A 17,670-nucleotide genomic window follows, 5' to 3' on the forward strand; every position below is an offset into this window, starting at 1 on the left:
TAATAATAATAATAATAATATAAATAACATTTAAGAAATAATTTAAATAAAAAAAAAAGAAAAGACATTGTCACAAAGCATCACGTAAATAAAGATTTATTTTATCCCATTTATTTAATCGAAAATGTCATATAGAATTTACACTACTTTTTAAGTAGTCCCTACTGCTAATGTGATGCAGATACTACATCTACTTATTTCCACACATATAAGCATACCTGACCCATCATCCGGAGGTAAGTTACCAGCCAGCATTCTAATAAACGTTGTTTTACCAGTCCCATTTTCTCCTAGTAAAACGAGTATTTCGGAATCGGTGAATTGACCTTTCTCGACATTCAAGTTGAACGTTCCCATTGTTTTCGTCATAGCAGGATACTCGTAGTGATTCATGCGTTTCACTTCTTCTTCAGTTGCACTTTCTGCCACTTTAAATACAAGAGATTCTTCACGAAATCGTAAATTTTCCGTAGGAACAAACCCATCGAGGAAAATGTTTATCCCTTCTCTTACGGAAAAAGGCATAGTAACAACGCCATATGCCCCAGGAACCCCATATAGGCAACAAATAAAGTCAGATAAATAGTCCAAAACTGATAAATCATGCTCCACAACTATTATGAACCTGATATATTAAAACAAATAATAAATATATTAACAATTTAATAAAAATTAATCATCTTTTTACAGATACTTACTTATCTGGATGAATAAGAGATCTAATAGTCACGGCAGCATTGAGACGCTGCTTGACATCTAGATAAGAAGAAGGCTCGTCAAACATGAAAATATCTCCATTCTGGATGCATACCATTGCACAAGCAAACCGTTGAAGCTCACCACCAGAAAGTGCTTCAATACCTCGATCACGTATATGTAGCAAATCTGAGAAAAATATATATCAATGAAGGTATATAGAACAGAGATTATCAAAATTTGTTTATCAGTGTCCTAAATCAATCTTATGAAAACAATGAAGAGAAAAAAAGGATAAAGATTCGTATTTACCGAGCATTTCGCAAATTTCCATCTGATTCTTGCATTCATCTTTTTTATCTAAAAGCTGCTGCACGGTACCTTTCACAGCTTTAGGAATTTGATCAACATATTGAGGTTTAATAAGAGCTTTCAAATCATCTTCTAAAATTTTTGTAAAATAGTTTTGCAACTCGCTGCCTCTAAAATGGCTCAAAATCTCTGTCCAATCTGGTGGATCCTATTAGAATAAAAAAGCTTTCATGCTGTTGCTTTTATGTCCATTTTAATAAGAAATTACATACATACACACATATATATATATATATATATATATATATATATATATAGAGAGAGAGAGAGAGAGAGTATATACATATATATATATATATATGTGTTATATGTATTACGAGATATAGCAATCACATACAGTATATCTTCCCAAATTTGGTTTTTGCTTCCCAGCTAAAATTTTAAGGGCAGTCGATTTACCAATTCCATTAGTTCCTACGAGCCCTAAAACTTCACCGGGGCGTGGAATAGGAAGTCTGTGTAGCTTAAATGAGTTCTTAGAATAACGATGCGTTGTTTCCTTCTCTAAATTACTAGGAAGATTAATAATGGATATCGCTTCAAACGGACATTTCTATAAGAAACGATCTTCCATTATCATCAATACTAAAAATTATTTATTATAATCGTATTAATATTTTGAAATAATAATTATACGTAAGTAGTCTTGAATACTTCTCATTTAATTTGATTCATCATCATTTTAAATATCTCAAAGCTTAATAGAAGGTATTATTCATCATTAATTATTAAAAATTATCAAGTCTTTTATATCATTATATAAAATCATTATATAATTTTATTATATAATGAAATTACCTTGACACAGATACCACAACCAATACATAGTTCTTCAGAGATGGCTGCTATTTTACTGTTTGGATTAACTTCTATACAAAGTTTTCCCATTCGTACTACAGGACAAGATCTCTTACATTCTTGTCTACACCGTTTAGGTTTACATTTGTCAGAATTCACAATCGCTATACGGGTCAAACGATCCGTCTCCTCCATCGATTTTTTTGGCGGCATAATGATATGCTAATTTAGGAAAATTAAAAAAAATTGTTTGACTATCATAAATAAATTGAAACATGAAATATATCAAATATATTACATAGGACAAAACCATAAACCATATAAAAAAAATCATAAAAAATATGGCATAAAATAACAGACGTAAACAAAAAATATAAAATAAATTTAAAAATAAGATTGTTAGTTTAGCATACACGATTACAAAAATGGATAAAAAAATATACCAAACATGTTTTTTTGTGAAATGAACAAATTTGGCAAAAAAATGTTGCTCCTAAACGTCATTTAAGTAAACTTGAAAAAGCAAAAGAAAAAACTGAATAAAGACTAAACAAGTAAGAAAAATACGAAGAAGCAAAAATGAATTAAATTGTCACATTAACTGTCCTTAATTGTCACGAACGTAAAAGCTGTTAATTCCACTTATAACCTATAATCATTTAATTCGTAATTGCCAAAGTATATTTCAAAATACTTCCGAAATAAATTATATCAACATTATTATAATATTTTAAAATAATTTATCTCCTATAAAAAGATGGAACAGAAACATGCGTGTAGTGTAATGCGATATATTAATGCATACCGATTAAATAATTCCAAAACGTGGAAGAATTCAAAGGAAGTTACTCCAAATTGCTCCAAATTCCTATGCTATGCCATCAGCCATGGTGGAAGAAGCCAACGATAGGGAATAAGCGTGTCCATGAGCAGAGAGAAACCTGAGAAAGGACATGAGGGCCTTTTTTCTGTAATCGCAGTGTTCCTATAATAAGGGTAGAATCCTATATTGAATGCTTTTCAATTGCAGTATCCCTAGACACATCCGTGCACACGGCGACACAAGTTGCGTTCCAATTGCCCATTATCGTCGACACAATACTACACATTTATACTAATGTCTCTAAAATACAGTATCTGGGATCTCATACACCTCTTTTTATTGGATCAGAAGTTAGACCCCTTCTCCTAAAAATAGCAGAACCAATCACCACACAAGTCTTTCATAATTTTTGAGGATAATGCATTGTGTTAATATACTAAATAATTGCATTTAAATTAATTAATTTAATTAAAAAGTACAGTAGTGTATATAGTAATGTGAGTTTGTCACTAGTCCGTGTCGCAAACCGCGCACAAACCGCGTTCCATGTAATATCAGCGAAAGAAATAGGTGATACATGGTACGCGGTTTCCTAGTTGCCTAGTTAGTTATTATTAGTTACTGTATCGCATACCGCGTAGCGCGCTCCATGTAATCGCACCCTGACAAATTCACGTTACTAAGCGCTTTTTAATAAAATTACTTGATTTAAATGCAGTTATGAAGTAAATTCGTTGAAAAAATAAGAGTGTTAATAAAATGTATAATATAAATAAAAAAAAATAAATTAATATATTTAAAAAATTTATATTAAAGTTTAATTCGTGTTACAAATCAAACTAATCAAGACTCCTCATAAATCAAAAAACTGGAAAGGATACAGGCAGTAGAAGTCAAGCGCAGAAGACGTCGTGCAAATAATATATCTATGAAGTGTGAAACTTCTTTATTCATTAAAACGCGTTTACATGTTTTGGCTCACTTTTGAGTCCTCCTCAGAGATAACACAAATTAACATAATAAACTGTGAATAAAAATTATCCTATCATGATGAACTCCCCTATCTCGAAAATTTAAACGCCAAAAAAAGTGAAAAAAAAAGAAAAAAGAAAAAAGAACGAAAAAAGGAAATAATGGAAATTTCAAAATAGAGAATATGAAAAACTAATTTATCAAAAACCTTCAGATTTTAATTAATTATCTCTAAAAATAAGAACGCTCACTCTGATCACAAATCACAAACTATATCGCAAACATTACTTTGAATTATTTAAAAACCGATTATTAAAACTTATTTGTCACTAGCCTGTGCCGCTTACCGCGCTACATGAAATAGAGGAGAAAAGAAGCAAGCGGCACGGCTTGCGCGGTTTCTATAGTTACCTAGTTAGTTTCTGTACCGCGTACCATGATACATGTAATCGCACCTTTAGCCCGGATTCTTATACAAGCAACAGCGCTTTGATATCGAACGCTGATTAATGAAAAACGAGTGATGGAGATAAATTTTACCTCCACAACCGGCTTTTCATTAATCAGCGCTCTGTGCCAAAGCGCTGTTGTCTGTATGAGAATCCAGGCTTAATCCTCTAATTTCAGTATCATTATTTTTTAATCTTGATATATATATTGTAATCTTCAAAGAGAATTAGTATTTCTTTGTAGATAATCAATAGAAACATTACTATTATAGGAATCGCACTCCATTTGCGGAATTAAAGATGTAAACACAGGTCGCCATTTTTTCTTTGGACGATTTAATTATAATCTTTAAATATGCTCGGTGGCGCTTCTCTGTTATATCTAGTAGAGTGGGTATAAAAAGAGTGACACCAATTAGTCGGAAGTCGCCATTTGGTGTCCTACATCTGGAGGTATCTATAGACGCATAACATCTAATGGCATAATCAATCAGCGTTATTCACATGCATTGACGCCACTCTCTTTATACCCACTCTAATATCTAGGATTCTAGTGTTGACTTGTGTCATCAAATCAAAAGCACCCATCGTGTCAAAGTGCACGATGTAAACTAGGCCTATGGCCGGTATTAAGTCCGATGTCCCATGATGGTAGAAATCGGTCCGAAATCTCGGACAGAAAAAAAAATTAACAAATCACATTTTAAAGCAATTTCATCACATGACCATTGTAATTGGTCAATTCTTTCTTTATCCGAGGTCTCGAACGGATTTCTAGCATCATGGACACAAGATTTTAGAGAGCCTCACACAAGGAGAGAGTGGCAAATTGCATCACGTGACCCGTCTTCTCTAATTGGGCATGGGCATCAAAGCTCCATAGGCAGCTGGAAGAGTTGGAGAAAACTGGTCACGTGAACCCCGTCTTGATTGGATGTGAGCATTCACGTGATGCAATTTGTCACTCTATCCCTGTGAGATTCTCTAGCCGGTATTCATAGGCCGGTATTCATAGGCCGGTATTCATAGGCCGGTATTCATAGGCCGGTATTCATAGTCAGATCTTATATTTAAGAATATTTTAAGTATAATTTTAAGAAGTCACAAACCAATCAGAGGATCGTTTAAGCATCTTAAGACAGGCTTGAAATAAGAACGGTCTATGAATACCGTTCATAATCAAATCTTATATTCAAGACCGTCTTAAGTACGGTCTTAAGATGTCACGAATCAATCAGAGAGCTGCATCTTAAAACATTACTTAAGACAGTCTTGAAATAAGAATCAACTATGAATAATGGCCTATGAATTCCAGGCCTATCGATTCTATATCTTTAAACAAGGTGAAAATTATAAGCAAATTTACTAGGTGTTGACCAATAAAATTATCAGTATTTTAGTTAATTCGCTCACTTTTGTAATTTTCCCTTGTTTCAGGATATAGAATCGATCCCCAGAGTCCAAGTGTTTTTTTTATCAATACATTAGTTTTAATTCACATTTCCCAATTGGTCCAGGATGGCGCAATACGTCTTGATTACTATCAATTACTACTCTAAAGTTGCTGTTAGCTGTTTATTTTTCTATATTTAAGGGTACAACGTATGTGTGTGTGTGTGTGTATGTGTTTGTATGTGTGCATTATTGGCACGAGGGCGCGTGTAATATATGACGTAGTAGAGGATGAGAGAGAGAGAGAGAGAGAGAGAGAGAGAGAGAGAGAGAGAGAGAAACGAATCGTGTCAAGTTACTAAGCGCTGTCATTTCTGGTGGTGCTTCGTAGCATTCTTTGCATATCGGTAGTGTTTTCGAGCGTTTAATAGAAACAAAATTTATCAAAGCGAACACATATTTAATTGAAATTTGTAATTGAAATGGCGGATACAACCGTAGACGCAACACGACGCTTAAATGTGAAAAAACAAACATTGGACGACGCTTATGCGGCGCCTGCAAACTTTCTTGAGATCGATGTTATTAATCCGATTACACACGGTGTCGGCAAGAAACGATATACCGATTATGAAGTTCGTATGAGAGTGAGTAATATCTATTTTGCTTTATATACATTTGTGCAAATTTATTAAACGTTTCACACATCTGTCATGTCGAAATTTAATCTTTCCAATATTTTTTTACGCCCGCAACAATAAAACAGACGCATCGAATAATCATAATTCAGTCATGTCTACTGATTCATTAGACATATATCGTGGGTTGTTCCCGCTATCATATTGATAAAGACCGACGCACATTCATTGCTCTATAGCTTTCAAAACGAATCTATAAATTTGCTCAAAAATCTAATTGGTATTGATATTTTTTTATTTTTATATACCGACATTAATATCATAAATTCAGACAAACTTTATATTTGGAACAACAAAAGCATGAAACTGTAACATTGAAAAATTGAAGATAGCTGTTTAGTGAATAATTTATATGAAAATACATGTGCATACGCGTATTTGCATTATACATATATACATATACATTGTAGATATTTCAAAACGGAGACTTCTGAACATATTTACTAAGAAACTCAATGTTTTCAAAGTTATTGACTTTTTCAGACAAACTTGCCAGTTTTTAAAGTAAAAGATTCAACAGTAAGAAGAAGATACAGTGATTTCGAATGGCTGAGAAATGAATTAGAAAGAGATAGTAAGGTTAGTTACTGAAAGAGGTAATTGTATTTAAAAATAGAATCTTTTTATATCTACTTTTAATTATAAATAGATCATAGGGAGATTTAAAAAATAATATCAATTTGTCAAATATTTCAGAAAGTATACATTTATTTTGATATTTCTTACATTTATTAATATCTCTTAAACTTATTATTTAATTATGAAGATAGGAAGCGTACGTTTGTGAGATATGAAAAAAATATCATATTTTTAAATACTGCATCACGACTTGAATCTTTCTCCTTTTCAGACAGTCACAATCGTCTCTTTTTTAATACTTTTTTGTATTTCACCTGGATATCTTATTGTAATGTAATATAATTGAAAACCATTTTTCATATATTTTCTTAAATTACAGATTGTGGTACCACCTTTACCAGGGAAAGCATGGAAACGTCAAATGCCTTTTCGTGGAGATGATGGAATATTTGAAGAAGATTTTATCGAAGATCGAAGAAAAGGCTTGGAAGTTTTTGTTAACAAGTGAGCATATTGTTTTATGTGCAGCAAAAATTGTACAGTTACGTTTCATACACAGAAATGATATGCAATCTAATCTCTATACATAGAAATGATTATTTAATCTAGTACTCTCTGTATAATTATTTAAAAAATTTTATTCAGGTTTTTTAAAGATTTAGCTATAGCAGGATGTTTATTTAAGCATGTTTATATTTATTTTTAATCTTTGAGAGAAATAAATATAAAGGGTGTCCCAAAATTAACGCAAAATTTGAATTAAATAGAAAACACAGTTTTTAGTCTTTTGATTGTTATTTTTTTATTGAATCATAAAGTACATAGGATAGGGTTATTTGTGGAATAACACATCGGGCAAATGGCCTCCACGGCTTTGCATGCACATACGCACTCGTTTGTCGAAATTTTCCATGACCATTTTGCATAAATGTGGCTGAATTTCGTTGATGCAGCGTTGAATCTCCTCCTTTAATGCACGGGTGGTTGTGGGCTTGTTGACATAGACCTGTGATTTCAAATAACCCCATAAAAAGAAATCTAATGGTGTTAAATCACACGATCTAGGGGGCGATTTTGGCGATTAACAAAGCCATCAAGGTGAAAATGTGCTTCATCGCTTAGGATGATTTTGCTCGAAAAATCAGCATCCATTTGTTGATGTTCAATAATCCATTTTCACGCTCCATTTTCACTAACCCTAAACTGTCAGCTGTTAAATTGTTTTTTTTTTTGGGTTGCCAACACTTTACTGCACAAATGGCGGCAAATTCAAATCTTGCGTTAATTTTGGAACACCCTTTATTAGTAGATAAAAATATTATATTAGTATATTAGTAGAATAATATATATTAATAGGTAGAAAATAAGATGAGATATCTCTGATTATTTTTCTCAATTCAGTAATAATTTTCAAAGATAATAGAATTTACCATTTTAACTTAATTTAACCATAAAAATAGGCAACTTGTTTCTTTTGCAGAAATCATGTTCAGTATGAATACGAAACGAAAGTTATTAAAGCGCATTATTTCTTAATCATGTGTATTCTATTGAAATCATTGATATATTCTGATCGTAATATTACTGTACATGTAATAACATATCTCCAACAAATGTCAGTGTGATTGTCTGTAATAATATTTTACTTGAACATATGAATTTATATGTACAATTGTTCATATTGCATAATCATTTGTATTTCAGAATAGCTGGACATCCTTTGGCACAGAACGAACGATGTTTGCACATGTTTCTACAAGAACCGGTGATAGACAAGAATTATGTACCTGGAAAGATACGTAATACATAAGTCACTATAAAAAAAAATATATATATATATATATACAAATACCTTTTCCACCAAGTCGTCACATTTGAGATCACGTTTTCATTACATTTACATTTTATTTGGAAGTCACAAATATTCTTATTCTTGCAAGAGCCAAGTAAGCTACCTATATTACGTTATCAAATCAGGATGCTTATTTGGAAATATTCACATTTCTAGTTTACTCTATTATTATATTACACGAAAAATATAATAAAATATCTTTATAAGAAAATAAATAAATGATAAATTGGCAAAATCATTCTTACATGTTATAGGTTGATTCTGTCTGCTGTTATCATATACTGTTTATAACAAAAGAAATAAGTAAAATAAAAAAATGTTATTATTCATAAGAGTTATATAAAATGTATTCCTTATTTTGTTAATTATGTAGGTAGTGTATTATTTAACATAATTAAAAATTTGATACATAAACTATTAGTTTTTAATTTAATAGAGGATAGTGTAATTGAAAAAGAGGTAATTTTAAAAAGTAACTATAAACACACACATCCATCCATCCACCTTCCCTAAAATTAAATTTCTACTTCAAATTTCTACTTTTCGCAAAATTTTGTGTTTTATTCACGAGTATTTACATTGTAATAAATATGTGATTCTATCAGATGATACACAAACAAGATCAAAAATGTTATGCAAGAGACTATCTATAGCAAGTTGCAATTTCTATATTTCATTGATTTGTATTATATTTTAACGAATAACACTATCAATTTCTTATAGATATATATCCTGCTTAGTCTTAATAGATCTCTTGTTCTTGAAGTAATCTTCTATATACTTACTTACACACTCTTGTTCTGAAATATATAAACGGAAGAATATATGAATATTACGATTATGAAATAATTTGTTGATGTACTTCTTTTATTGCTATATTCAGAGCAGGGAGAGAGGATATGTATTTGAAATATTTTTTGCAATACAAGTGTATTTTGTTTTATTTCAACGGAGCACACGAGAGTTTTATGTACCTTGTATTTAGAATCGAAAGAGTGTATGTTTTTGTAATTCAAATAATAAGATTAGTTGTTAATCTTAGTATTTGAAATATAAATAAAATACTTTCATACGCTCCCATGAAACACAAAATACAAAATATTTTCATGTGCTGCACTGAAATATAAAATACAATTATCTCATAAATATTGTTTTTCAAAAAATAGTATTTCAAATATTCAAATAGGCCTAGCTATATTGTGAATCACAAATTGAACATTATGAGATATAGAGTAGTAGCTATACTTTTTCCTAATATATTTATTTTCTATTTAATTATATGGAAAGAAACAATATAAATTAGAAATGTTTGAAATTGAAAAAATTGAAATTAGGCTTTTTTCAGCGATTAACTCTTTTTTTAATTGAGTATTGCACACACAATTCTCCATTAGTGTTATATTGAAATACTCAATTGATAACAAAACAAGATAGTCATCTAAAATATATCTAATGCAAATATTTTTATTTAATATATTATAATATTAACTTATTTTATTATTCAAAATTGCGTAATTTTTTGAACGAGTAACGAAAAACAAACTGTATCCGATGGCTTACCTGGAAAAGTATTCTCTATAATGAGCATATCTGTGATGTACTTTGCAACAGCTTTAAAAAGATGACGATCTTTAATTCTTCTTTTTTTGTAGAATGGCATTAAGTATTTCACAATCCAAGGAGCTATTCTTTCTTTGCAAGCTGATAAATGCTCTTCTATACATACTGGTGAATTTGGCATCATTTCTTCTTCCTCAAATTCCCCAAACAAACGAAGAAATTTTTCTTTTATTCTTCCATGCCTTCGATAATTTGTCAGTGATAATTCAGTCATTTTGGTTTTTAATTTTGAAACTTGATGTACACGTTCCACGAACCAAATAGCATTTATCTTTTGTTTTTGTTTGCTTTCAACAGTTTCATTTATATTAATTCCTTTTAATTTAATAGTTTTTTTACTTTGCATTTCTTTATAACGACTGAAACTGATTCTTCCTTCGCTTGTATTTACTTTTGCTGTATTAGGCCTTGATATATTATTACTTATTGGAACATTAAAAAGCTTTGTATCTATAGCAATATCTGCTTCTGAACATATCTCATTAATTTCTTTATCGATATTTGCTTTAGTGACACCAGAATGTTTCTCAATTAATCTTGTAAGATCACTACTATCATCACTTTCGCAAAACATATCTTGCATATGTTGTAATAAAGAATCTTGTGAATTTTCATCTTCATTTCTGACAGATATGTTATCCATTATATGAGAATTCATCTGATGATTAAATCCATGACTAGCGTCATTAGAGTCTTTTGCAATATTTTGCATTTGCGTATCTGTTTCATTTGTATTTATGGGAACAGTTTCATCATTAAAATTTTCCATAATACTCCCACTTTCAAAGAGATTGTTAGAATTCATAGTGGGTAATACTGTTTGCAGTGATTTCTCACAGTTGAATGTAATAGATACATCTTGTATATTTGTTCTTTCCGAATCCATCCACGTGTCATCTGTTTGTACAGCGATGTCAGATTTATTTTTTGATGTTTCTAAAAATATTATCAATTTTTTATATGCTTTCTTTTTAACTGTATGTGATTTTACATCATCAATCTACAAAGACAAACAAATTACAATGATATAAAATATCAACGAGAAAATCTTAAATACTGCCTTTCTTTTAAACTATTTTAACTATTTTAAATAATAATACTTATTACCATTTTCAGCATATTTTGTCTGTATATGTTAGTTTCCAGTGCCAATTGGACAGCATGTAATTCCATTTGGTCTGCACACTTTTTCACTTTAATGCTTGGTATATCATTTTGTTTGTAACAAGTTGCATAATTACTAAGTAAGCAATTATGAAGATAGGACAAATATACAGCACGGACCTATACAAATATATATTGTAAAACAATTGTCTATAATATAACAATCAATATTGAAAAAATATTTTATAAAATTTTTCAATAAAATCTTTTTAATTAATTTCTAAATAGTTAATTACCATTTGATTCTGATTAGCTTATTTCTTATTTTGCAATAAATATTAATATCATCACTTAGATCTTTTAATTTAAAACTTTAGAACTTTTCAAGTTAAATTAAAATTTGATTATAAAAGTTTATTTCTATATATATATATGCATTCAAAGTCTAAAATAACACCAAATTAAATCACTTAAATCTCAATTACATCAAAATTTGTTAGAATTTTGAGCATGCTAAACTCTAATGGTAAGAAATGTAAAATGATGTAAATATATACATATATATAATTATGTGTATGCGTACACATCATATATATCTATATATATATATAAATGGTATACACACACGCACACACACACACACACACACGCACACAATTATATGCAAAGAAACGTGCCATTGTAGTGAGACGTAAAAACTCATTGTTGGACTCGTTGACGATGACAGAATTATCGTTGGAAAGTAGTGGTAACGGCATAAATGAGAAGTCGTCGATATTATCCGAATTAATATCGCTGTCATTACAGACATTCTGTTCTTTTTTCAATGTAAACAGCAAAGAAGTATCGATATGATCAGTCATCATTGCAGTGAATGTTTTGCAATAATCACATCGTATGACAAATTGTAAAACGTTTGTTGTATGTACATACATACATCTATCAATAACGTAATCCTTAATATCGATAGACTTCTACATTATATATGTATAAACAACTAACTAATGAAATAAATCAATGTTTGATCGAAAGGAACTATGTTTGTTGTGCTGTCGTAAAAAAGATTAAGAGTGGCGGCACATGAGGCCATGACGTAAGAATACAAGGTGCATTTGGGGAGCGCTATTTGTATCATTCTATTCTTGTTTTACGTCTAATAAACAACGAAGATAGAATGACAGATAGCGCTAATAGCGACTCGGTGAACGTATCAAAGGTATATCATTGCGCATAATGGCGATAGCAATACTGGAAAGAACCAATCAAATTTTGGCTACAATGCACTTTTCCGCGTATAATAGCGTTGGCATATTGAAATAACCAATTCACTCTCCTACTGCGCATCCTCGGGAATGATACACCTTATCTTCTTACATCACGCACGGGGCTGCAAAACGTGCAATGCGAATAACGGAATGACGCCCATTGTACATACAAAAACGTAAGGCCAGTAGCAAATCAAATGTTAAGCCCATTCTACATTAGACGCAAGTCGATCGCAAGTTTGTTGCGACAGCCAATTTGAAGTTTGCATTTTGAAATCAACACTTCATATTGGCTGTCGTAACAAACTTGCGATCAACTTGCGTTTAATGTAGAATAGGATTTACGATTTTCTTTAGAAAGCGTTTATATTGGCCGTAACCGTATGCCGTAAGCTGTAATCTGTAATCTGTAAAAATTGACTAATTATTTTCGAGTATTCCCTTCTTACCGTCAAATGAGAGGGGAATACTTGACTATTCTCATTTCAAAATACTTTCAAAATACTATTTAGAATACTTGCATTCGTTCTTATTTCAAGGCTGTCTTAAGTAATATCTTAAGACGCTAATACGGCCCTCTGATTGGACTTCTTAAGACTGTACTTAAGACGATCTTGAATATAAGATCTGACTATGAGTATCGCCCATAGACGCAAGTTTTCATCCCGTCGAAAGATTGCAATTAACGCATTATCATTATGACCAACCAATCAGTAGACAATCACGTGACTTATCGCTTGCCTCGTAGCCAATCAATTTATAGCTTTTTATGATCTTATGGCACGATCCCATGGTGCAGAACGTATGCGCAATGCGGAATTGGCGAAACACTCGTGATTGATTTAACCTGTTTTACGTTTGTTCCACCGATTTTTATGCGCATGCAATATATGGAATGGTACGGAATTGCTGGAATTGTGAGAATTTGTGCGAAGAAGACAAAGGGCCGAAGGCCTTCACCAACTCCGATTATGCTAATCCATCGATTAAGTTTCAGTATTGTCAACTGCAAGACTTGAAAACATCCTTTTCTGGCGGGACGCCGAGTACTCACTTGTGTATAACTTTTTCGCGATTAAAGAAATTTACTAATAAGGATCCGTGTTGTATCGTTCTTCACAGCTGCCAGATAATTAGAGTTTTGCAGATTGTATTTCTAGAATTTTGACGAATATATTATATATATACGCATGTGTGATTCTGGTCAGCATGGCCGATATTCATAGTCGATTCTTAATTCGAGATCACCTTAAGTAATGTCTTAGGCCGGTATTCATAATTGCATAATAGTGATAGCATACTGAAAACAATTAATCAAATTTGAGTGCCACTATCAAATGCACTTTCCTGCGTTTAATAGCAGTAGCATGCTAGAACAGCCAAGTTTAGATCTAAATTCATATTCCTACTGCGCATTCGCAGGAACGTTACACCTTGTATTTTTACATTATGACCATAGTGTAAAAAAAATGGCGCTGAACACGTAATTTAATCAACCAATCAGACCATTCCCTTACTTGTCACTTTTCTGATATCTGTATTATGCGATCCACTTGACGCTACGAATGCTTCGAAATTTTTGATTAGTTGACCAATCGGAAGAAAGAATTTTACTAAATGACCAATCAAAAAATGCTTCGAAACGTTTGTGACAGCAAGTGGACCATAGCCGTAGTAGAACAAGTGACGTCATAATCCAGGTTGGTTCAAATCCACTACAGTCGAAAACGCTATAAATTAAAATATTTTTTCTCATTGAATTTTGGAACACTGCGATGTCATAAAAGTATAAATCACTTGCGCAATAGACTTGCGCAATGAGGTATAAAGCAAAGTGATGTAACTCGACTTCGCTTTTTAAACTTAAAAATGATAAAGATACACATATATCACGATCGCGCGAGCGCTTGTACGATAAGAAAGGTCCCTATCGTTAAGAAATATATATTTCTTATATCTTTGTGAAAAATTATGCTTATAAATATATAATTATAGTGAATCTATACAAATAGAAAGATTATTACAATAAGTTGGCCTTGATAAAAGGAGCTCTCCGATGAGAGAGAGAAACATATATTAGCCTTACATATATAAAACACACACACGCGCGCGCAAGCGCGCGCACACACACACACACACACACACACACACACACGCACAAAAGTGCTTTATTAGTATAGTTAATATTTAACTGCAGAGATAACTCTGACGCGGCGACCGTGATAAAATATGTCGCTCGTAAACAGCACATAGTACTATAACGAGCTGTGCGTTACAAGATAAAACGTGCGTATTAAATTAGTGACTTCTTAGCAGGAAAACCGGTATGATATATCGATAACATTATACTGTGTTATTAGAAAAATAAATTTTGTAATGAGTTTTGATCCTTACATTTAATTGTATTTTCATCTTTGTATAAAAAGAGACGCGAGATTTATTCTCATACTACATAAATTAAGTCAAAATCTAATCTTATTTAAACTTTTTGTATTATACATATAAGAATCACTAACGATTTCAGTTCTTGTCCAGATCGCGTTTTATTTACTGATGAATAAACACACTATACACATACACTTTCAGATATGCAGTTATCCAACTTATTGTGTTCTTGCCTTTTCATAATACGCTCACACATCATTATGCTCAATTATTCTACTTATATTATTAGAAAGATAGAAAGAAAATTATTGTTATTAAGTTTGTGAGAGTTTTATCAAAAAATGAAATCTTGACAAAAGTTTTATTTCATATTTTATTTCGACTTATATTCTGATATTATTTAATAAAATTAATTATTTTATGATTATTCAATTTTCAATGATCTCATCTAATTAATATATTACATACGTGTGTATTATATACACAAAACATATAAAATAACTGAAATTTGATAATTAATTGGTAATTATTCTCTCTATGAATTTTGCTTAACTTGCTATGCACAGTCTCCCTGAGGTCTTATTTCTAAAAAATATTGAGTACGAAAATACTAGAGGAAATCTACTATAATATAATATAAACATAACGTATATACTATAGTATTTTCATATATTTCCGTATGTGATACTTTTCACATAAGAAAGAAGCTGTTACAAATATTATACACTTTTCTTTTCCAATTGTACTTATTTAATAGAAATAACTTTTAAAGAATAATCTTTAGCCAAAATTTAAAATGTGATTAGAGAAAATAAAAGAGTGGAATGGAAAATGAATGATTAATCGATATTTATAAAAAAGGCAAATATTATATTAAAGGAAAAGAAATTAAAAAACAATACAATAAATTCTATAGAATGGAAAAGATTACATCTATTTGCGATACTTGACACATATACGTATATGTATACGTAACGCGCATAACATACGGACGTAGGGAGACCTGATTGGTTGATTGAGTGTTAAAGCGCGCACCAATCGACCAATTGCTGACCAATCGACCAAGCCAATTTTCCGTTTGAAATTTGCAGTTCTTCACAATCTACGTTGCATGTGCCATGTCGCAAATGGAGTGACTTCTTTTTCTATCAATTTTCAACCATTTTCCATAATGTCGTAATTAGTGGAATGCTGTGTGAATTTTTTCTTTCATAAATCATTGCGGATAAATCTAGCGATAAAATGTGCGTTTAGCCTATTCAGTGAATCAAATACAAAGAGCGCATCGAGAGACTTTTGAAAGGTAAGAAAAAAATTTACTTTAAAAACAATGCAGACTTAATTTAAAAAGGTTTTTGAAAGTCATCAACAATCGAGATTGTGACACAAATAAAAAAAGTGAAAAATCTAATTTATCTAACAAGACCAATTTTTCAACCTATATTTATTAAGTATTTTTCTAAGTTCAGTAAATACTTTAATATGCTATCTGCACATCCTTCTTTCTTTTTAATTTAATTAAAGATACACAGGGTGTGGGTCACTTTAATATTCTTGTTAGAATTTTTTTTAAACTTTTTACAAAAGAATGTTTCATTCAAAAGTATGTAGTTGTATGATCTAAAGAGAAACAAATAACAGTAAAATCAATTTTCGAGAAAATCGATTCTTCATGGTCACATGGAGATGTAATAGTCATTTTTAAAAATAGAATGGTATAATTTGTTTTGCATAAAATGATTAATCGTATAATTATTATACATATGAAGCTCTTAAAGTAAAGATATCAAAAAATTAAAATAATTTATGCGATATTTTATATTTGATGTCATTTGATCACATACTAGAATAAAGTATAAAACATCTTGTAAACTATTCATTTTTTAATAATTATACATATTATAATACTTTCATGCACATATAGTAATGAAATGAATCAATTGTAAAGAAGACACACATAACTGCTATTCAAAAAAATTATGCAATTTGCAATATGCAAATACATTATATCGATTTCGCAATTCAAAAGACTACAAATGTGATATATAAATTCACATTAAATTATTTATAACACTCAAGATCCAGCTTCAACCGGTATAGGCATTATTTCTTAGTTATTGTGTATTCACCGCATTATTCTGTGTTGTGTGTGTGTGTGTGTGTGTGTGTGTGTGTGTGTGTGTGTGGTTCTAACAAATCGTTAAATTTTTTATTATTATTAAAACTTGTACTTACTTAAACTCTTCCATTAATATTAAAAATGATAATTGATTGCTTATTCTCAGCAAGAAATGAATACTCATCAAATCAATGTCGATTCGATGTCGATTTAATAATTTCAACCACGATTTGACGTCTATTCGGCATCGTTTCGACGTTAAATTGACGGTCATTTCTCACGGGATTAGCTATGCAAAACGCATTAGAGAGTTGAAAGGAGAAAACTTTTTCAAGTCTTTTTAGGTGTTCACTATCTTCAATTCTTCACAATTAAAGGAAAGAATATATTTTAGTGAAATATATAAATTAAAGATCGATTAATTACCTGCAATTTTATCAGCGCCTTCTCAAGAATCTATGATTTCCTCATTTATCTTTTCTCTTTTATTCTTTATAATATATATATTACACACACACACACACACACACACACACACACACACAC

General features: G+C 30.9%; 4 protein-coding genes across 7 annotated transcripts in view; 2 read left to right on the forward strand and 2 right to left on the reverse strand.

Moving 5' to 3' along the window:
• Nucleotides 1–2,979, reverse strand: part of LOC108745719 (ATP-binding cassette sub-family E member 1) — a 6,136-nt gene extending 3,157 nt beyond the window's left edge. Inside the window, exons 1-6 of the mRNA XM_018482032.1 lie at nt 2,672–2,979; nt 1,867–2,088; nt 1,406–1,621; nt 1,009–1,216; nt 699–885; nt 219–625 (exon numbers count right to left, since the gene is read on the reverse strand). Of these exons, the coding sequence (XP_018337534.1) occupies nt 219–625; nt 699–885; nt 1,009–1,216; nt 1,406–1,621; nt 1,867–2,079 (1,231 nt within the window). The 5' untranslated portion in view covers nt 2,080–2,088; nt 2,672–2,979. The remainder of the gene's footprint in view (nt 1–218; nt 626–698; nt 886–1,008; nt 1,217–1,405; nt 1,622–1,866; nt 2,089–2,671) is intronic.
• A 2,662-nt stretch (nt 2,980–5,641) lies between these two features.
• LOC108745739 (sorting nexin-12) lies at nt 5,642–8,832 on the forward strand. Its single transcript, XM_018482064.1, has 4 exons — nt 5,642–6,149; nt 6,684–6,779; nt 7,159–7,283; nt 8,484–8,832. Exons 1-4 carry the CDS (start codon nt 5,985–5,987, stop codon nt 8,587–8,589), a joined length of 492 nt encoding a protein of 163 aa, XP_018337566.1. The 5' UTR covers nt 5,642–5,984; the 3' UTR covers nt 8,590–8,832.
• Nucleotides 8,833–9,294: 462 nt separating this feature from the next.
• Nucleotides 9,295–12,559, reverse strand: LOC108745733. Its single transcript, XM_018482055.1, has 4 exons — nt 12,033–12,559; nt 11,359–11,535; nt 10,192–11,251; nt 9,295–9,431 (listed from the first exon to the last, which is right to left on the reverse strand). The coding sequence occupies exons 1-4, from the start codon at nt 12,288–12,290 to the stop codon at nt 9,349–9,351; spliced, it is 1,578 nt and encodes a 525-aa protein (XP_018337557.1). The 5' UTR covers nt 12,291–12,559; the 3' UTR covers nt 9,295–9,348.
• A 2,339-nt stretch (nt 12,560–14,898) lies between these two features.
• Nucleotides 14,899–17,670, forward strand: part of LOC108745715 (diuretic hormone receptor-like) — a 43,041-nt gene continuing 40,269 nt past the window's right edge. For 3 of the 4 annotated variants that reach the window (XM_018482023.1, XM_018482026.1, XM_018482027.1), the window contains exon 1: nt 16,134–16,308. The gene's annotated coding sequence lies outside the window, so the exon portion shown is untranslated. Of the gene's footprint in view, nt 14,945–16,133; nt 16,309–17,670 lie in introns of those variants that run through there. The other variant, XM_018482024.1, reaches the window with a different exon arrangement.

The sequence above is a fragment of the Trachymyrmex septentrionalis genome, unplaced genomic scaffold (genome assembly GCF_001594115.1).
Source record: "Trachymyrmex septentrionalis isolate Tsep2-gDNA-1 unplaced genomic scaffold, Tsep1.0 scaffold148, whole genome shotgun sequence".
In the NCBI taxonomy this organism is placed as follows: domain Eukaryota; kingdom Metazoa; phylum Arthropoda; class Insecta; order Hymenoptera; family Formicidae; genus Trachymyrmex; species Trachymyrmex septentrionalis.

Coding starts and splice junctions, on each gene's coding strand:
- LOC108745739 (XM_018482064.1), top strand. CDS start 5,985: ATGGCGGATACAACCGTAGACGCAACACGACGCTTAAATGTGAAAAAA. Junction 6,150..6,683: donor ATTATGAAGTTCGTATGAGA/GTGAGTAATATC, acceptor TGACTTTTTCAG/ACAAACTTGCCAGTTTTTAA. Junction 7,284..8,483: donor TTGGAAGTTTTTGTTAACAA/GTGAGCATATTG, acceptor TTTGTATTTCAG/AATAGCTGGACATCCTTTGG.
- LOC108745733 (XM_018482055.1), bottom strand. CDS start 12,290: ATGTATGTACATACAACAAACGTTTTACAATTTGTCATACGATGTGAT. Junction 11,536..12,032: donor TTTTACGTCTCACTACAATG/GCACGTTTCTTT, acceptor ATATTTGTATAG/GTCCGTGCTGTATATTTGTC. Junction 11,252..11,358: donor GACAAAATATGCTGAAAATG/GTAATAAGTATT, acceptor TTGTCTTTGTAG/ATTGATGATGTAAAATCACA.